Source organism: Apteryx mantelli, chromosome 27, assembly GCF_036417845.1.
Source record: "Apteryx mantelli isolate bAptMan1 chromosome 27, bAptMan1.hap1, whole genome shotgun sequence".
Classification (NCBI taxonomy): domain Eukaryota; kingdom Metazoa; phylum Chordata; class Aves; order Apterygiformes; family Apterygidae; genus Apteryx; species Apteryx mantelli.
Genome location: NC_090004.1, coordinates 7883055 through 7904344, shown reverse-complemented (window position 1 = coordinate 7904344; position 21290 = coordinate 7883055). Strand labels below are relative to the sequence as shown.

The window sequence follows — 21290 nt, the reverse complement described above, 5'->3', positions numbered from 1 at the left end:
AGTGTTATCTGTATTTGCAGAAACTTGGCGGTGCTCTGGATTTCTGCATTTTGTGCCTCTCTCTTGCCTGTGAGCTCTCCAGCTGGGAGCTCTTGCTAGCCTGGAGGAAGCTCTGTGCCTATTGTAATTTTCCATGTGAAATAGTCTTTTTTGTCAGTGGGGTAAATTCCTTTTTGGTCTTGTGTTATTTATATCAAATGTGCTTTTATGATATGTATGGTAGTATCATTAGTGTGGTAGTATGAATTAACCATGTAGATAACTTGAAATATTTTTTTTTCCATCTAGTTAGGACCATAAGAGTAAATTATATTTAAAAACAGCAAGCATGTCTCACCATAAAGAAAAAGTGTCAGCATGTGCGTGAGTCATGCAATAATCTTTGTCCATGTGAAGCAAGTCCCGCTGCAGTGAACTTATGGAATGCTAAATGTACAGGGTAACTTAAGCTATAAATGAAAAATAAAATCTAGTGCAATAAATGTCTTACCTGATGGTGATTTTAAAGCTAGTGGCTACATGACTTCATGGGAGCTCTGTGTGAACAGCAGCCCAAGGTCGAGAACTCCCTATGCCGTGATCTGCTCTTGAGAGCAGTGCAGTCTTTTTCTGGTACTTCCAGAATGCCAGAGTTTCATTTCCAGTTCTCCTGTGTTGTGTCATGCTCTAGCTGGCCTCTGCAGTGAGATGTTATGCCCTTCTGGGAGCACTGTTTTGTTTTGTTTTCTTTTCTGGTGGCTGGAAAGCCTCATGGGTATGTCCCATGCTTCAGCATGAAAGGGTTAAGCTTAAGTTGGTGATTATGTAACCAAATAGGGAACTCCCAGAGATGAGTCCTTGGCTATCTAGTGTGTTGATGTATCAGAGGGTTTAAAGAAAGACTAGCTTGTTGCGTATTTGTGCTGTCATTACATTACTGGAATCCTGTTCTTCAGAATTTCCCCTGGCTGCCTGTGGGGGCCAGAAAGGAATTTCCTTTCCTTGATGCAAGGTTTGGCCTCGGGAAGCTTTTTTTCTCTGAAAAGATGGAGTTTGGCTGCAGCTGGACATGGGACGTAGGCAGGGTGTATTGGGATCCCTTCTGGCAGTATATTCTCTCCAGGGCTGGCTGTGTCTTGTTCACACACCCAGGATTAAACTAATCGACAGGTTGGGATCAGGAAAGAGGTTTTTTTGGTAGGTGAGTCTGGCAGGGATTGTTGGAGTTCTTGTCTTCCAGCCTGTAAGGCATGGCTCACTTCTTGAGATCTGCGAGCTTGATTTAAGAGGTGTCTTCGTATTGTAACTGGTGGTGCCCCTGGTCTCCTGTGCTACGCTGACACGTCTGGATTCTTTTGTTCTCTTCTTTTAGTCGGAGAAACTCTGCCTCTCACTTCCGGGCTACCTTTTAGGGGAGAAGCTTGAATGAGTCTCTGCATATTTCCAAAAAATTTCTGGGTTTAGATTCTTTCATGTTTTGAAGATGGCTTTGTTCCCCAGAGGGGCTTGCAGAGAAATACAGGGGTTCTCTACTGGTTAAGTGTTTTGAGTAATGATCAGTTTTGTACTGCTGGCTCGCTGAATTCTCTGATGGACTCTTATTTTGTGACATTTTGTTTTTTGCGGTTTTTTTGACTTGCAAAGCTTCTAGTGTTTCAGATCTCTAAAAAGTAATGCTCCTGTACAGTGAATCTGCCAAAGTGCTGCTATTGTCATGTGGAAGGAAAGTCTATTTGATTTCTTCTTCCTTTCTTGAGGGAGATCTATACTGACTGTGTGTGTCCTACTGTGAGGCATCTCCCCAAGTGGAGGAGCTGGACCAAGGAGGAGCCTCCCTGTTCTGTCATGCCTGGTTTGTTTTGGATCTGCCTGACAAAACTTTCCTGTAATCCCAGAGCGAATGACTCCTCATCATTTGATTTGAACTCCACCTGTTTTTAGGGAAGCTTTTCAAATGGGAATCTTGCCTCTTTATCTGGAATAGCTAATGTCCTTGGTCGGAGATGTCTCAAGCTGGGTATGCCTGGGAAAGATGTGTGGCAACACTTCGCGGCGTTGCTGTTTTCTCACAACGATCTTAACCTGCTTGTTGCTGTGTGTTCCCATGCTGAGAAGTCAGATCATACTCAAGGTTTTACTCATTTAATATTAGCGTTCATCAAGGTTTTTAGGTCATGTCCAATATCACTTTGCATGAGCTGGAATTTGCCATAAGCAACATTTAAAAACAGATGTGAACATTGATTAAATATGACTGTTGTCTAGTAAACTACTTGGGTGGTAAAAGATGCGGCTTCATCCTGCTCATTTGAACCAATTTTTTTAGCTTAGATTTTTATAAAAGCTCAGGCTTGCACTGAGGCCTGTAATAAAAGGTTGATAGGAGATTGGAAGGCACAAACAGAATAATTAGCTTTGTGACAACTCTGCAGAATTTATGACAGAAATACCCACAGTGTGTTTTGATCTTGTTTTTGAGGAGAAAGTTTAATTCTCCATCATCAAATGGGCTGAAAACATTTTCTGCAAAAACTAGCTGCTGATGCACGGGGAGCACAAGCAGTTGGACAGTTCAGCTCCTAACCAGTGGCGCTGCAAGGAGGAGCTAAGGTAAATGCTTTCAAGAAGATGCAAAGAAATGCACTCTGGAGCAGTAGTCATGAGAGTTCACCCAGGTGTCAGAGACCAAAGTTTGGGTTCCTCTGCCTTAACCTCATGTTCAAGAACAGGCTGGAAGAGCTGTATTGTCAAGCAGAGCTGTGACTGATGTTACAGCATTTGGATCCTGAAAAAGAAAGCTGGGCAAAAATCCTGTATTAGGTGACAGGTCTTTTCCTGCAGGGAACAGGAGATCAATATTTCATGAATATACAGAGTGAAATACTGCACTTCCCTGAGCAGCATGACAGCAAGAGGTTTGAGAAAGAGCGTTGGCAGCTCTCACTGTGGTGCCTCTTCCTTTCTGTTTCTTTAGCTGACGTTTTGAGTTTGATGACAAATTGTAGCCGCCAGGAGTCTCCAGGGAGAGGTGATTCATTTGTCCTGTGCACATGTTTAAATCGGCAGTCTGGCGACTGCGCTTGTAACGCGAATGCTGGCCTATCTTGTTTCACCTTCGGTGTTCCCGGTTCAGAAGTGACGTGCAGGTTTCAGGCGTTTAGGTGATCGTGTCAGCTACATAAGGCAGAATCGATGTGAGAGAGCTTTCACCAATTCAGCTTTTTGTTGGTTGTCTTCAAACTGCTTCCTGAGTTACTGTGGCTTCTAGAGGTGACTTTTTTCTTTGTTATTTTCTTTAATGAGTGTAAATTCCTTTCTGAAGATGCTTCATCCCCTATAGCCATTGAATTCTAGCAAAACTGGTGGGCTTCATTATCTGTTACTATCTCAGAATAGTCAGTGTTTCCTAGCTTTTAACTCATCCAGGTCCCTCAATTTCAGAGATCATCTCATTTGTAGGAATGGAATAGGTCATTTTTTGGAATCATCAGTTATCGCAGTAAAGTATGAAGGTAAAAATATGCTTAAACATAGACTGCCTTGGTTTTGTCCCATTATTGCAAGATAAAGCAACAGAAAGCATCAGTGAGGTCATACTCGGCTGTTCCAGTGTCTGAACTAGTTTCTGAGGTGCAGAACAGTCTTACTAACTTCCTAAGATACTCCTTTTTTCTGCTCCACCTATTGGCAGTGGCTTCTGGGCTGCAGGACCTGCTTGTTATTTAATCAGAGATGGAAAAGGTTGTTTCCTCTGCTTGTTTTCCTTTGTTTCTGTGCTGGTCATTGGAACAGCATGCAGAAATTCATGGAATTAGACAATTTCCTTAAGCTACATAATTTTGGAGAGACCTAGATGTGATGTCTTTTAATGCTTCTATTAATGTCATAGCACAGCAAGAAGCTTTAGACACTTTTCTCTAGTAAGACATTTGATATATTGTATGCGTCATGTTAAAAACTTTATGTAAGCCTTGTAGTTTCATTGTCTCTGTGAGAAAGATCATTTCTGTTACAGATGGTGGAACTGGGAATGGGGATGGCTTTAATTCAGTTTGTACAGTTGGGGTTTATTTTTGGGGGGGGAAATGGGATATTTAGGAACTCGCCACATTCATATCTGAAGGTCCTGTCCCTAGGATGGAGTGTTTTAAAGGATACGTGTTTTACATCTAGTTATTTTCAGAAAAGTTGGATGCTATCTCTTGAGATTGATCCTGCTCATGTTAAAAATGAATTTTTTTGGAGTCCTAAGAATTGGAAAATCCAATCTGTTTAGCTTTGAGGTTGCCTGTAGATTCAGACATTGCTGCATAAGTTTGGGAGGCGTATGTTTTTCACCATTAGGAAGGCTAGTGACCTCTCTTATAAACATATTCTCAAGTCTCAACTTAGCTCTATTTTAAAATTCAGATGTATGCTGCAGTTTTCAACGTAACCAATTTGTGCGGGAGGCTCCGATTACTGCTTGTTTGCTCCCCGTCCGTTCTGTTTGAGGAGGAAATCCTTGTGCGATGCAGTAATCCCCTCGCTTGTGTGCCTCGAGTAAACCTACCCTGGGAAAAGGCTTTGCTGTTCTGGCTGCGCCAGCGGCGGGACGTAAAGAAGAAACTCGCTGGCTCTTTGAGCTTGTTACGTGGAGGAGCAGCGAAGTTTCCCGCTTCTCTCCGGCGGGCGCGTGAGCAAGGGTGAGGGTCCGCTGGTGCCTGCAGCCAGCGCTGGTCCGGAAGGCCGCGATTGTTTGCAGGGAGGACGCGGATCCTGTGAGGCCCCGTCGGCGGGCTGGAACGGCAGAGCGCTTTCCTGCCTTGCTCACGGATTGGGATTCTCATCTCCCTGCTGTTCCTGCTCCCAGGTCTGAGTGATAAGGGTCGCTGTGGGGCTGGCCTGGGGTTTCCATTTACAGCTGGAAAGTAATTTTAAGCTGTCCTACTTTTTTTTTTTTTCTTCTAAAACTTCTTTAAAGCTTGTGCTTCCAGGATATAATTCAGTTATTAGCATCTGAGCTAATACCAGCTTCATGTTGCAAGCACTTGTAGCAGTGAAACCCCTTGAAATCAGAGCTTTATATCAGCCCCCCTCAAGGCAGGATGAAGTGAATTTGCATGTAGCAAACACCTGCCGGCTCAGTAGGGAAGGGTGATCTCCTGCACTGCAGGGTTGCCTGGGGGCAGGGGGGGTGTTGGCTTGGTTTTGATGGAGGATGATGCAACTTGAACAAACAGTGGTTTCGGGAAAAGCTGTACAGTTGCATTTCCAGACTCAGTGCCCTCTTGGATGGGCAGGACACCATCATCTGGAGCATGTCCACTGGCAGATCCCTAGCAGGAGTCAGCTGGTGGTCTCCCTCGGACAAGAGCTGACAGAAGAGTCCTGCTCTGTGACGTACCCGGTAGCGCTGGAGAGCAAGGAGGTCGTGTCGGCTACAGAAGCACGCTGAAGCCGCCTGTAGCCAGACAGCCCAGGCTGTCAAAGGAGGGTCTGGGGGACCAGACGGAGCAAAGAGGGTGACTGACGTTTGTAAGTGCTCATAGCTGCTCTCCTCGCCCCGGCGAGCGAAGGCTGAGCCTTGGGGAGAGGAGCTGGGCTGCAGCTCCGAGGCCCCGAGTAGCAGAGTCGAAGCGGGAGCCCGGGACGGTGGGGAAGGCTGCGTGGGCAGAGCAAGGCGCCTGGCTGAGGGGAGGAGCGAGGGCCGCTGCAGGGCCCTGATGCTGAGGGGCAGGAAACTGTTCTGGGTTGTGCTCTTCCCTGCCGTGCCAGTGCCCGGTATGCCAGAGGGTCTCGGGAAGTGGGACCGGAGGGACTGGAGCCTGAAGGAGGCAGTAGTGCCAGGCATCCTGGAGCAGGCATGCCAGCCCCAGGCAGCTCCTACCGAAGAGCTGGGCTGTAGGGTGACACTCCAGTTCTCTTTTTGCCCATCTCCTCCTAATTTAAAGTGGTTGAGGATATTCTCCTTAAATCCTGTTTCAAAATATTGTCGTTTTTAGACCTGTGCATAGTGGATGGCCTCTAGCTCTGGAGAAGGCTTTCGCAATGAAATCCATGGCCTTTGACCAATTTCCTTGCTCTAATCGGGGTTACACAACATGCAGAAAAGGGAAAAGGATCCTGTTTTCTCACAGCAGCTGCCCTCGGTTTTCTTCCCCTTGCCCGGGGCTTTCCTCCATCCAACTTTCTTTTGTTCCATTCTTAAAGGAACTGCGGCCTGAAGCGTACTCAAGTGTAAACCCTGAGTTAGAAGTGAGCTAGAAGTAGCTCCGGGTGCTACTTGGGGTCCCTTAGGGGTTGGGGGGGTTGCTACACTTGCTATCCTCACTGCCTTGAGATTCAACCCAAATAGCAGCGACTGAGCATGGAGGATCAGTGAGATTGGGTAGGAAGTGGGGTGACTGGCACTGACTGAACAAACAGAATCGTCTTTAACAGCTCAGTACTCATTTGTATTAGTGTTTTCCTTGCTTGCTCTTACAAGAATTTCGTGACGGGACTGTGGTATTTAAATTGGTGGATGTCCTTTTAGCAGAGGTGGGGTTGGGGCACCTCCGCTTGCTGTGCGCTGAGACAACTCATAGTGAAAATGCCGGCTAGACAGTGCCCGTGGGTGAGCAGGCTGCCTCCGCTCCGGCACAGCCCATCTGGCACGAGTCTGCGCGACTACGGCTGTGCACTGTGTGGTCCTGCTACCTAGAGTAATGGCTTTGATCACTCTTCATCAAAGTACTAATAACTTAAAGATGTTTTTTGAAATAAGTGCTGAACAGTCTTTACAGATTTCCCAGTACCAAGCTATAATACTGTATTATATTTTGGCTGATGTTGGAAGTTTGGCTCCCATGTCCCAAATGTTCCTTTTGCTTTTTTCAATTCATGATATAACTGAATACTGGTAAATTAAAACAGTTGGATTAACAAATATGCAACATATACTTGAAGTTTAACTCATAGGTATTGCATTTCGTGTAGAGTCAATCCTCGGGTGTCTGTTGGAAATCATAAATTGAATCTGTCCTTTCAAGTGGGACCTGTTGAACTGTTAAGCAGCACTGAATTTGAGTAGGATTAGTCTGATTAAAAAAGGGGGGGGAGGGGCACATAAATTGCAGTGGGGACTTGATAAGAATAACACTCAGTGTATTCTTCTTTGCCCTTTGCAGAAATTCTCTGAAGTCCAAACTTGTAAGCATTAACTTGGACAGTGATTAAAAATTGCTTCTAGTGCTGAAGATTCTGTTATATCCAAATTACCAGTCATGCCATATTTAAAATGCGGTTAAAAGCAGTCAAGCTTTGTACCATGTGACGAAGGTTAAAATGGAGATCACGTTTCTTTCCACTCCAAAGAGCTGTCTCACTTCACAAAATGCTATTGGAGATCCTTGGTGCTTGTATTTGTCTTGCTGTGCATGGCCATGCATCTGTGACTCTTTGACTAAACTTCAAGGCACTTTTCATTCTCTCATGTGAGATCAGAAGCTTGAGGCCTCTTCTAAGCCAAAATAAACACAGATGTTTCAAGCTGCAGTTTTGGTGCATACCACGTTATCGTAACCAAGGATAATCCAGAACCACAGCATCAAGTGTATCTCATTTCACATTACAGAGTCCTCGACCTTTCGACCATCCAGCCTTCTCCAAGGTGATGCCTCCTGTCTCCTGAGACGTTGGAAAACCTAGTTTGGAAGAAGAGTAAAGATACAGTTGATGCTGAACTACGTGAGTCCTCAGATTATTTTGTTTACGATAACGCTGTTTGCACCATAGATTCCTATCCAGCTCGGATTGCACAACAGTTATTATCTCAGAGTTTCTGTGCAGTGGGGTTTCTCCAGTGGAAATCTTACTCATATGTTTCCAGCAGGAATGATTATGTTGCAAGGAATGGAGACTTTTATAAAGCACAATCAAATATTGGGTCAGGGATGCGGAATGAACAGAACAAGGAGCATATGGAGCTCTGAATTTTGTTCTGTTTAACTAATTGGGCCTGATAATACTTTTTCTTTCAAAGATCTGAACTGTTGATAGAATATGGTGGTGCATGGATGTGAAGTCTGCTGTTAAGACTTCTCACCTTACGTCTTTTGCTATTTCTGCTAATCTTGGTGACAGATGCTGCTGAATAAATTGATGCAATGAGATCACTGTTGTGTCCACAGAAAGGGTGGAACTTCTGGAGGGTAAACTTCCCAACTGTATTCAAAGCATGGTGATTTATCAGTCTCTTACTTTGTGAAACACAGACTTTTTTTTTGTTTTAAACAAAGAAGTACAACAGACTATTTTTCCAGTCTGTTGTAGGAACACTTTAGGGAAAATTACCAGGGCTTGGTTTTGACTTGCTAAGAGTAAGAAAGTGGATCTGTGCTTAACATTTTTTTTTTTAACTGAAACATTAGTTTCAAAGACTCACAAATATCTACCTCTAAACACTCTAATTTCCAAGATATAAGGATGAAAAGGAGATGTATGAGAAACAACTTCAGTTTGCTGCTGGAGCTGATTTATGCTTGCAGTAAACATGCTGTGTGTGAAGGACAGCTTTTCAGCAGACATAAGAGATTCTCTTTCTGTTGAAATAAAATAAGACTTTTCTTTAGGGAAGAGTTGTTTTAGTGACTGAGACATGAATTTATTTGGTCTTTTAAGTATTGGTTCTTGCAGTAACCTGCTCAAATTCTCTTTAGAGATCTGAGCAGCAGAAGGCTCCTGCATGTTTGAAATCAGATTAACTTTCACTAAGGAGAAATTACTTATGCTTTTAGTTGTTCATGCTATAGAACTGTAGTGATATGTGTGGACTTTGAAAAAAATATTTTGGTGCAAAGCATGAGATAATCCTCTGATAGATAAAAGTGTTCTTTGCATGCAGTAGTTATACAGGAGAGCCTGCATACTGATACCACAATGTTTCCTTTCATTAGAATATCCATTAAGTGCAGGTAGTAGCGTTTTAAACCTAAACAATGCATCACTTTCTGCACATGGGAACAGAAATAAGAAAGTGTGTTATATATTGGACTCTGGTTTCATGCATTCAACTCAGTCCGGCTGCATTGGTTGTAGAGGGATGGAGAAGTGCTTAAAAGGTTATAGCCTAAAGAGGTACAAAGGAGAGAGTGTATTCTAAGATTAAAATGCATTTTTGCAAAATCATTGTTAAATTAACTGAATCTCAGAGTAACTAACAAATACGTTTAAATTTTCTGCACGCTTGCTGGAAAAGGTGAAAGATACTGTTCGTATAGACTTGTGCCTTCTGAGTTACCAGCAAGCAAGCTGCCTGAAACGCCTCATGTGAAGTCCTCTGTGAATGAACTCCACAAAATTCCATGGGCTGAGTCAGAATTAGGTACCTATAGTAAGGGATAATTCAGGCATTTGCTTTCAGAGTTTTTTTGGAATATGTTAATTTGCAAACTTGTTTTTTGCTGTGAAACAAACTTTAATTATTTTGACTTGTTCCCACTCTCCTAAAACAGTTGTGTGACAGACAAATGTTGCTTTGAATAGTGAGGCTGATTTTATACCTTCAAAAATGCATTAAGCCTCCAAACCCCTCCCCCCAATAAATCTATCAATAAATGAGCCGTAGCTTTTTCTGTAGAAACACAAGTAGGCAGAGACACAAATGCATCAGTAACTGAAAGCCTTCCAGTACAAAATAAGGTGTAGCGTAAGGAAATTAACTCTGTTGCTCACCAAAATGTGATCTTCTCTCTCTTTCAAGAGCCAAGGATGAAGCGGCGAGCATCAGACAGAGGAGCTGGGGAAACATCCACTAAGGCAAAAGCCCTTTGTACAGGGATTTCTGGAAATAATGCCAAGAGAGCAGGCCCATTTATCCTAGGTAAGCAGGGAAGGTTTTCTTCATCTTCAGTTTTCTAGGTAGAAAGCCACTGATTACAAAACTGAAAAGAAATAATGAAATGAGACAAAGCAGATGTGTAATTTAGGTTCTTACATCAGAGTGAAATTCATCTGATGTTAACAAAGCAGCATTAGTTGGAGCTTCTGTACCTAGGAGGTTTGAAATACTAATTTAGGAAGGCAGGCATGGCTTTTAACATAAATGTGAGCCCTTATTTTTTAAAAATGTAGTTTAAAGAAAAAAAAAAGTAAACTTTGTTTAAAAGCAAGTTAATTCAGGGGGCTTGTTAGAGCTCTAGGGATATGTTCAATTCCACTTCACTGGAATATACTATAAAATCGCCATGTAGGCAACTTAATAATGCAGTATGGCATTGCAAGGGATACATGGCAAGGCAAGACCACTGTGCTAGCTTTTGATAACTACTAGAATAGTTGTTAGGTTGGGACTGGTTATATAAAATGCTAAAAATATGATGAACTTCACAGATGGAAAACAATGGATAATCAAATAGGAATGGATTGGTTTAAACTGAATTGTAGAGATTGGATGTTAACTTAAAATTTGGACTAATCCATGTATCTGAGCAGTTCCTGCAGAGGTGGCAGTTAGGTTCAGAGGTTTGGTAATAGTTCTTTGCCATGGGTGTTGCTAGTAAATGCAAGAGCCGTATGGCTTAGGCATGCAGAAATTTGTATTTCTAAAAACAGCTGGACAGTGTGCATTTTTTGCTAAATTTCTCTCCAGTGAACAAATGAAACGTTGTCTAGAAAGGTTTCAGAATTCAGTATCTTTTTTTTGTTTTCTTTAGATAAATACAAATTATGGAAAGACGCTTAGTCTCCTGAAAAAAAGGAACTTGTTTTAAACTAATGTAAACTGTGTGACACTTAAATACTGATGTAACACTGAATTAGTCATTGCTGCTTAAAGGAAAACAAGTCTGTTTTTGCTTTGTGCTGTTAGGTCCACGTTTAGGTAACTCCCCTGTGCCAAGTATTGTTCAATGTTTGGCAAGAAAGGATGGGACAGATGACTTTTATCAGCTAAAGGTAAGCACAGTGCAAGGGTTCCAAATCTTCAGACCTCTTAACTTTTGCTCTCTTGGCTGAACTGCTGCATAGGGAGTTTGTAGTCTGGACTGGTGCATTCTAGGAATGTCTGCTTAAATTTCCCCTCGCAGGGCAGTTTCGCCAGGCATAGATTTGGTGTCAAGATTACCTCCAAGACAAGGCCTCTGTGGCTGCTGTTCTCACAGCAGTATCCTGAAGCCTTCTGACCTACTCCAGTGTACCTAAAATAGTGGCAGCACCAGCAGGAAAAAAACACTTGGGATGTTTACAAAAAGCCACCTAAGGTGCTTTTGTGCGTTAATCAAATTCATGCTGTGCATTCTGCACAGATGTTAGTTCAGACAGGTTTGTGGCAAGTATATAAATGTTAGAGTAACTACATTCAACTGTTAAACACACATGTGAATACTTAAAATGTACTGGAGCTTTGGGGACATCTGAGTTTTCCCAGGAGCTGTAAAGGTCTTTTCCCTTTTCCTGAAGATTCTGACCTTAGAAGAAAGGGGTGACAAAGGAATAGAAACCCAGGAAGAACGACAGGGCAAGATGCTGCTGCACACCGAGTATTCTCTCCTTTCCCTTCTCCACAATCAGGAAGGAGTGGTTCATCATCATGGGCTCTTTCAGGTACAGTTGATCACCAGGCTGCGGCAATGCCAGTAATTGCTATTAGCGTGAGCACCTTTTGTTTAATGTACAGTTCATGCTGACCTTGTTCTTGTGTGTAAAGAATTACCAGCACACAGCCATGATTAATCACTGCTGCTTCAAACAAGCAAGTTTGTGGTAAGGGCTTTTAAATGTTAAATGTGATGGAACGGGGTTTGTGATTCGTGAGAAGCGAGAAGAGTCAAAAATGGGACTGGTACTAGATAGCATGCCCGCTGATACTCTTTCCGTTGTTTAACAGCAACTCTTGTGATACCTGAGGCCTTTTAAATTTATGTAAGAGAGATACTCTAGGATGGGTCCCTGCTTCACAGAGAGGAAAATGGCTGCTTCACTAGCAAATTAATTAATCTTTTTAGTGCTGAACTTCTGGTTTTCAGTCTCTGTATTTGGTCTGTTTTATGATGATTTGGTAAGAGAGGACAAATTGCCAAGAAGCTGTTTCAGCAAGTTAAAACAAACTTGTAAATGTGCTAATTAACGTAAAATCATCATGAATGAATGAATTGCAGGGCTATTAGCGCCTTCAGAACTATTTATGGAGTGTGATGGGCTGATAAGAGTTACCAGTTTGGATGTTGGTATTTCTTTGTTTGCTGGTTAAGTTTTGTCAACAGGCTTTTTACCTGAAGCCATCTATGTTATATCTTAAATAAACCAAATGTCCAACTCAGCTGTGCCCTGTTTAATGTTAAGAAAGAACACCTAATTCTCTGTTTTAATTAAGATTTCTATTCTTCTCATTATTGTTAATGTATTTGGTCCCTAATATTCACAGATTCTCTACCTCAGAGTTTTTTTTTTCTAGGCTTTATCTAAAGATATATATCAATATCATTATTGATATATACACATTTATAATCAATCAGTATAGATTTTCTTTGACTTCTTTAAGTGGAGATTTTGTGTCTTATTTTTGAAATCCCAAGTCAGGACAAAGGTTAAGCTCCAAAGCTATATTTGCTTATTTTGATATTACCATATAGTTATTTATTTTCTAATGCTCTGTGCTTAAATATATATATGTGTCCAGGTGGCGTCCCAGAACTCTTGCTCATTTCTTTTTCTCCCTGTAGGACCGAGCTTGTGAAATTATAGAAGATCTAGAAGCCAATAGAATGGTCAGAAAAATGAAGAAGCGCATTTGTCTTGTGTTAGACTGTCTCTGTGCTCATGATTTCAGTGACAAAACAGCAGATTTGATCAATCTGCAGCATTATGTCATTAAAGAGAAGAGACTCAGTGAGCGAGAGACGGTTGTGATATTTTATGATGTGGTACGAGTGGTAGAAGCATTACATAAGGTAAGATCTTTGTTATCCCTTTCAGTGCAGGAAGGCTTACAGTTTTCCCACATTAATATAATAGTTTTATTTTTTTAATCTTCCTTGTGCGGGCAGTGGAAATGTTACAAAGGATGGATGTTTCAGCTGTTTCCCAGTAACAGTGTTCTGCATAAGATAAGACCTCATGCACCAAGTCATAGCAGAGCATTCCTTTCCCCTCCCCTCGAGTTTCCTGATGATAACATAGCATTGGTTGGCTATGGAGAGAGGCCAGCTGGACTAAATGCAGATTAGGTGGATTGCAATATTATTAACCTCAAAAAGGGATTGTTGAAGAGGAGGACAGCAGAGGCTAATCAAATGTAGGAAGCACTTCAAGATGTTTCCTTTTGAAGTGGTATAAATCACAATGCAAGAATTGATTTTTGAGATTAAAACCTCAAGCTACAAGTTTGAGATCAATGAACTAGAAATTACTGTTACAAAAATAGATTCTACTGATGTTTGACCTTTTATCCTGCAAAAAGTGACATCCATTCTTCCTTAACAGAGCAATTAAGCATATATCTTTTGAGGAGGTCTTACTGAGCCTGGACACTTAAGTTTCAAGCTTATTAATTTCATTCAAGTCTGTTTGTTTATCCGAATTAGCAAATTTGCTTATTCTGTCCTGACCAGAATTGAAAATGAAATACGCAAAGTACCTAGGATATAGCCTGACTAGAAACCTTAATCTACATTACTATGAAGTGTCCTCTTGTGTTAGATGTAGGACTGTGGGCATTATTACACTTTTTTTTTTCCTTGCTTTTCACCCCAAAGGCCAATGTCTTCAAGTACTGTATTTTTATTTTTTTTTAAATAGAACCATCATTAAATTTTGCCTTCTGTATGTGGTTAAAAACAGTTCTTGTCTTCCTTAGTTTGTATTTAGAAGAAGCCAAATTGGCTAAGAAGGTGAGCATTTCCCACCTGCATTTTTTTAGTCTGAGAATGAAGATAGCATGATTTCAAAGGATGGATAGTTAGTGGTTTTGGCTAAGTATCAAGTTTAGAGTTATATAGCAAATGTACTTTTGCTTATGTTATGCTAATATATATTTTACAGAAAAATATTGTGCACAGAGACTTGAAACTAGGAAACATGGTGCTAAACAAAAGGTAAGTCTGCTGGAGAGCTGCTGTTCTGGCAGTTGTTTTATGGTTTTCCCTTCAAGCAGATATTTTATGGGGAGCACAACTGAAGGCAATGTTTGAGCAACTGTACCAAAAGGATGAGAGAAATAGAAAAAAGCTGAGCAAAAATGCAAATTCAGCTCAAAGTTACATGAGTTAATCTCAAAAATGAATCAAGTCCAACCTAGATAGTTTGCTTCTCTACCAAATTCATGGTCAGCACCTACTTTTGGATTCTAACTTCTGAAAATTCAGCGTTAGAACAAATGCATCCAAAAACATCTGGAAACAGCAACTCTCTATAGGCATGTTTTAGTGAAATTGGGTTGAAAAATTCTGTTGGCGAAGAGTTGCATACAATTAAGCATTCTAAAAACTGTTCCTTAACAGCTGGTGTCCATCGCTGTCATATCTTCATGGAGATACCTTAAGAGCAAAAGCTGGGGGAAGGCAAGAAAGATTTGTCTTTTGACATTGAGACCAAATTAATAATCCAGATTTCATGCTAAGGAATGAATCTGGATGGATTTGAGCCTGAAGTCTTCCATGTTCTTTATTGTACTGGAAACTGTTAACTCACCTTGCATAATTTCATGTTTGCTTTAGCTTCCCAGATTTATTTGTGCTCAGAATATTGAGTCTGAGAGGTTAATTCCAAATGGACACTTGGGTGCTAGTATTCATTCAGATGCTTTATGAGTAAATTAAAATAACCATTAATTTTTACACTGTGGATGAGGGTTTTTGAAGGTTGTGTCCTGGAAGGCAATGTTAATATTTTGAATGGTTTGTGGTCTGCATAATAAAAGGTGTTAGTGTAGATGGTTGTAATGGCTGCTCTGTCTGTAAAATCTCACTTCACAACTTTTGGCAACTAGCTGCTATTTTTTGTAGGGCTAGAGAGTGGCTAGGAATTGCAATGAAGTCATAAACTGATTTCATTAGGACTGCAGAGGGATGGAACAGATCTTAGTTTCATTGACATTGCTTTGAGCAACATAAATGTTAGTGGCCTCTGATGATGGGTCAGGTCTGTGCCTGGGACATGCCCTGGCTTTAGTAGGAAATGTGTGCATTTAGCACTGGACACCTGCTCTGGAAATGAGAAGATGAAAATGAGGATCTCCTTGGTCTGAAATCTAAGAGCATGAATTTACACTCGCTTCCCTGGCTGCCCACTTACTCTGGAGAAAGTGGATGCCTGCATGCCACGGAGGGTGGTGTGGCTCCTCTCCTTTTCCTAGGGGGAGGAGGTGCAAATTAAGTTCCTAGAAAAAGAAAAAAACCAAACCAAAATGAAAAAAGCAGAGCATCAGCCAAAAGGGTCATAACCAAAGTGTGACTCACTCATAGCAAATGATGCTGACGCAGATCTCTGATTACTTCTCTTTCAGTCCTGTTGGAGTGGGTTTGATTGCCTTGAGGGAATGAGGCCGTGGTTTGTCTGCAGTTAAGCTGCAGAAAACTGGTCGCCAGTTGTTTCAGTAGCAAATGTGAACTTCAGGATTTGCCAAAGGATACGAAGGATCTTTTGACTTCAGTCTTTTGCTGATGCTCATTCGGAACTGCACTCTTGCTTGGGTAGCCAGCTTGCTGTTCAGAGCGCTGGAGTCCAGCAGAGCCCTGCAAAGAGGCTTCTCTGTCTGCAGTGAAGTTGGACCTTCTGTCCTTGTGTACTCACTTGTCCCAAAAACTTAGCACAGACTCTGCAGCTGAGTGAATATCAAGTCTGTGTTTTGAGCAGGATTAGCCAAGGCTGTGTGTGGAGTAATTATGTCCTAGTATTTACAGCTCTGCCTTTTGGTATTAGACACCTCAAATCAAAAGCAATTTCAGAATATTAATTTCCAGAATACGGTGAATAGCACAGGGCTTAAAACCTGCAGGTTTAAAAAGATGCCCTTATTGAAGCCGATGTAGATGTCAGTCATCTTTAGTTTGAGGTCTGACTGCATTTGAAAATACCAGCAGGCTTACACTGCGTTTGGGATTGCTTCCCAAGCACGCGCAAGCGAGCATTACGCTGCTTCCTGCTCTTACATCTGGCTTGATGTGACTGTCCCGGCTCAGCCCATCTACACAGCTCATTTACCTAACCAGCAGATGTTATTGTGTCCTCTTCCACCATGCCAAGAGCACTGAGGCGTGGGTGCTCGGGATGTTGGAGTGCAGTGGTTTATGGCAGGTCCTGGCGCAGCGTTACCCCTGCGCGATTCTGCTGTGCTCCGCTGGCCCGCCCGTGCTCAGCTGCCCTGTTCGGCTGGGCGACGCCTGGGAGCCGTTTGCCTACGCGCCATTGAAGGCTTGGGGGTTCTGCCATCTCTTTAATTTCACAGTGCACTGCAAAGTTATGGTTTCATTTTAGAGCTCTTTAACCCATTTGGGGCATAAATCTGCTCCTGTGTAATCTAGTTCTAAACCAGCTTGGAGTGTTTTTGCATTGGCTCTTATTTTTCCACAGAAGTAATTGATTGTTTCCCTATTGTTGTTTGTACCACACGAATGTTCAGGGATTAATAAAATAACCTGTTAAAACTGGAAAAAATACAGCTGGGGTTATATTCCTGAAAAAGGTACAATAACCTGAAGCAGAATTAGGGGGTTAAAATGCCTGTGTTAAAACACACATTGAGAGATGGGTAAAGATTCTGTGACTTCATAGCTTTATTATAGTAATCCAGAAATCTGCAAGAGAGAGAGAGAGAAAAAAAAAGGGGGGGGGTTCTTAAAAAAAAAAAAAAAAAGTTAAGCAGCTCTGTTCACATAATTCACTCTTCATGCTAGACGAATGCCCAACTCTGCAGTCTGTACTGTAATCACCAGCAATGTTAAATCTTTGACTGCTACACTGCTGTGCTTTTGCTAGCAGTAAAATACTTATCTAAACAAAGTTCTTCTATCTATTCTGTATTTGCGCCTGAAATAGCTTCCTTGTTCCCATTAGCTGGTTTGATGCGAGGCACGGTTTATTGGTTTATGATACACTAATGTCTGACATGTCTTGGATGCTGTGCAGACACAGGAGGGCCCAGGCCACCCTGTGCAGAACAAACGGCATCAGCGGGGCATGGGTCAGCGCTGTTTGGTGGCTCCTTGGAGTTTATAGTTGTCTTAGTTTATATAGTTATTAAATTGGCAAGCTACTTCCAGTTCAGATACTCTGCTGTATTCTTTCAAATTAGATTACCGTAGAGGCTAAATATTTTGCACTAATTTTAAAAACAAGTGGGGTTCGTTGTCTTTTCACACTCTGCCTGATTTTCTGTGGAGTGAATAAAAAACTGTAAGGTTTTGGGTTTGTAGGTTTCTAGAGTCTGTCCAAAGCATGCAGGCTTGCTGTGGTCACAGCTGGCTTTTTCTCCTCCCTAAGTCTCTTTGAAGGCAAGCAGATTTTGCCTATTGGAATGAACTTTTTGTTTTCCCCACAACGGCTGGTGGTTTTCAAGGCCACCTGTAAGTTGATCTAGATTGTTTCTAGTTAGTTGCTGTAAGATAAATCTCTCATCTCTTGCTTGCTTGTTTGATTGATTCCCCTGCTTGCTAGGAGGAGGCAGACTGAGGTTGCTGCTTCGAGGGTCCTCGCAGAGCTTCCTGTTCTGGGCAAAGTGTAAGGGGGAAGGTATCTGAAGCTGCGTTAATATATTTGTCAAAGTCATTCTTTGTACTACATGGTGCACTTGCTTTTTACTGGCAAGACCATCAGCTGGTAAGGAAAACCTGCCTGTAGCCTTTAAAGCAATGAGTCATTTGAAAGGGTGGGTGAAGCTTAAGAATAGATTACCATGGAGAGGACCAGTCATCTGGACTGATAGAAATGTTTGTTCTGTTCCAGACATGCTCACGAAAGACAGCTAGGTCTTTTCTATTGGCTGGAGAGCAAGGCTTAGCTATGTATCACTCTAAACACCAAACCCTGCACGTTACTCTCCTGGGCTAATGAAAACCCTCCAGACATTGTCCCCTGGGAGATGCACACATTGAAGCCTCTTCGGATCAAGCTCCCAAGTAGGCAGTGAAGTAGTTGGATTTTTTTTTTTTAATTACAGATTAGATCAAGTTTCAGTGACTAAATAAAACCAAGCAATCCTGAATATTTTTGTGTCCTTCAGAACGCTTAGTCTTTTGAATCCTTAACAAATACCGGAACTTGTTATTCACCCAGGGAAGTCTCTTGACAGTTGAATCTAACACTTCTTAAACACGAGTCTGTCTTTCTTAATAATCAGCTCTCCATTGCCAGCCCACACTTGATTTTATTTCACTTGTCTGTTAGATTTGCTGGAAATATTTCTTGGTTATTTTGACTGATTTAATTCATGCTCTCAGACCCTAGATGTGTAATACTTTCAAGAATACAGAAATCTTCTAGACAGTATTTTTCTGCTCAGTCCTTTAAGTTGTATGTTAAGAACCAAATTATCTGAGTGATATGGAAGTTTTAATGTGGCAGTAATTAATTCTATAGTGATCATACTTTTCCTTGAAAAAGTTCCTAATTTGGAGTAGGCAATACCATGGGGAAATAGGGGTATCTTAATACAGAAATCACACATACCCGCAGTTCTTACCTTTTATGAAATGCTTAACTATAGGAGTTTTTTTGGTATTGATTAAACCTTCTCTGTTCTGCCTACCTTCCTGTAAATAAGAGTTCTGGAGATCAGGGAAAACTGCCATGTGACACTTGCTGTGGGATTCTTAGGTAATGTAAGTGGCTGTACTGAATCTGTTCGAGGTCCTGTAGCTCAGCATCCTCTCTGAATGGCCTGCTGGAGATGCGTAGGCAAACAGTTCACAGGGGCATAAATATGGCAGTCCTTCCTGTAGGATATCTTCCCTCAGCTTGCAGAATGTGTTGTGTGGAGAAGATGCCCTTAGAGATAGTAGCTGGGAAGAGTAGGGGAGTATCAGCTGTTTAAAAAACAACAACAACAAAAAACATTTATTTTCTTAACAATGATGCCCTGTGTGGTCAGCAAGCATATAAGTGCAAATCCTGGTGCTGCTGATCCCTGCAGACTGCTGTGCTGTTGGACACGTCATGGGAGGCTGTCTGCTGTGTGGCTGCAAGGTGGGCAGGTTACCTGAGCACCCTGTGCTTACAGCCACGCTCACACGTGCCACTCAAGTCTGCTGTAGACCTTGTCCATAGCTGTGGAATAGCTTCTCTATTCCCTCTATGAAAGAATCTTGCAAGTCATGTTGACATGCAAGTCATGTGCAGAATCCCTCCCAGCAGGATGGAGTTGATCTTATAACCACATTTATAAGCCCAGCACTTCAAGCTTCCCAAAAAGCCATGTAGACATCCTCTGTTCACATTGTCTGGCTCATGGCATGATGGTCCTTGTTCACTAATACCTTCTGGTTCTCCCCAGGACTCACCGAATTACCATAACAAACTTCTGTCTCGGAAAGCACCTAGTGAGTGAAGATGACCTGCTGAAAGACCAGCGAGGGAGCCCTGCCTACATCAGCCCGGATGTACTTAGCGGTAGGCAGTCCGCTTCATTCCTCAGTGGGAGTTCACAGCCCCTGCACTTACTACTTTTGTTTTGTTTATTTGTGGCTCTTGTCATTAAAGGAAAACTATTTCTGTTCCCATATGAAACCTGTCTTCTAAGATCCTCTTAATGAGGGTCCAGTTATAAGACCCAGTTTATTTTTCCAACTGGGAAAGTGTAGAGGGAAAGAGTGAGTATAAATTTTGTCTTAAGGCTAGTCTGAACTTCAAAGCTAATTAAAAGCTGCCTGCCTGTTCCTAAATGAGTCCAACTGCAGACAAGATGTTCCGTTTCCCATGTCTGAATTTTGTTCTTGAGGCTTGACTTAAACAGCAGGTCAATCCCTAGGCCTCGGAGGCAATCGGTGCAAATCCCACTATAATGTCAGTTTATTCCAAGCAAGTGCTGTAAGAGGAGCAGTTGCTCCTGTTGCTACTTGTTTCCAAAAGGGAACTATTGACGCCCCAGGCGCTTCTAGGCTGACTGAGGAGAGTTATTTAAAAATAAAAAGAGTGACCAGACTGGGCCAGACGAGCAGTCCTCTGAACTATGTCTCATCTCCAGCAGAGGCCTTAAGCAGATGTCTAGGAAGGAACAGCTTTTCCTACTGTTCTCCCACCTTTTAACTGTTTTCAGTGCCTGGAACCTTCAGAAACAAATGCAGTTTGTGTATTTAATTGCCTTCAGCAGGTTTCTCTTCCATGAGCCCTAAGGTAAGCTAATATGCTAGCTGCTGGATGCTGCGAATGGATGACGTGAAGCTACGTAAAACTGTGGACGTAATGTCTTTAGCACCAGCTGTTTTCTGTATAAGTCTACACTACGTTGGGCTGTAGCACTCACTGATATGCATGTAGCCGGAGCGGAATCCAGAATCCTTGCCAGTCTTCCTGTGGCATTTGTTTGTGAGAGGATAAGGTCTGGAATACTGAAAACACCTCTGCAAAAGATCAAAATTATTCATTACTGGCCTTGGTTCTCTAAAACTATTGTGTCTGAGAAATGCCCTCAGATGGAGCTAGTCTTTTCTGTTCTTATTTCAAGACCAGTGGAATCCCCTCAGTGTATTTGCTGTCAGGGTTACAGGCCGTGGCGATGAATGCAGCTGAGCTCTTCTGTTGTCATCTGCCAGGCAGGTTTGAGGCTGCTTCCCTCCTGGGCAGGACTCAGCCAGGAAGGGAGGCAGGGGCAGGCTGGGGAGACAGAATGTGTGTTTTTTTGCAGGCCTTTCCTGTTCTTCAGGATATCCTGAGGCCCCTGTAACCAGAGGGATGATATGAGCCAACTGCTCTGCAGGAGCTTGGAGCACTTGTAACTCAACTGGCTGCTGTCTGGGAAAGGTTGCTTGGAGCTCCTCCTTCTTGCTAGGCTGGGGTGCCATTCTGTGTCCCAGATTTCAGCCCTCTACAACCTGCTTGTCAGCACAACCTGCTGCAAGCACCAGTGCTTGTTTTAACAGCTCTCTGGTGGGTGATCGAATGGCCTGTCTGGAGGCCTAGTGCCACAAGATGCTGAACACCCTGTTTTTACTGACATCTCTGAGAGCTGAGACTGTTCAAGACACTGCAAGGAACAGCCTAATTTATAGGGCTGCATCTTGCTGCAACGCTGGCTAGGCTGGTCTTCAGATGCAATCGTGCTGCACTCTGCCTCCAGCAGGAGACGTGTAGCCCTTCCCCTTTGGGGCTCTGTGCAGCGCAATGCTCTGTTCTCTTGAAAAAGCTGTTCTAAAATGGCT

The 21290-nt window shown here is 42.4% G+C and overlaps 1 protein-coding gene across 2 annotated transcripts in view; it reads left to right on the top strand.

Annotated features, from left to right (window-relative positions):
- STK40 (serine/threonine kinase 40) overlaps window positions 1-21290 on the top strand; it is a 30541-nt gene that overhangs the window by 2416 nt on the left and 6835 nt on the right. Inside the window, exons 1-8 of one of the 2 annotated variants that reach the window (XM_013950430.2) lie at window positions 6673-6693; window positions 7577-7689; window positions 9704-9823; window positions 10811-10896; window positions 11401-11544; window positions 12663-12890; window positions 13981-14033; window positions 19427-19542. In XM_013950430.2, coding sequence (XP_013805884.1) covers window positions 9712-9823; window positions 10811-10896; window positions 11401-11544; window positions 12663-12890; window positions 13981-14033; window positions 19427-19542 — 739 coding nt within the window. In that variant the 5' untranslated portion in view covers window positions 6673-6693; window positions 7577-7689; window positions 9704-9711. Of the gene's footprint in view, window positions 1-6672; window positions 6694-7576; window positions 7690-9703; window positions 9824-10810; window positions 10897-11400; window positions 11545-12662; window positions 12891-13980; window positions 14034-19426; window positions 19543-21290 lie in introns of those variants that run through there. The other variant, XM_067311440.1, reaches the window with a different exon arrangement.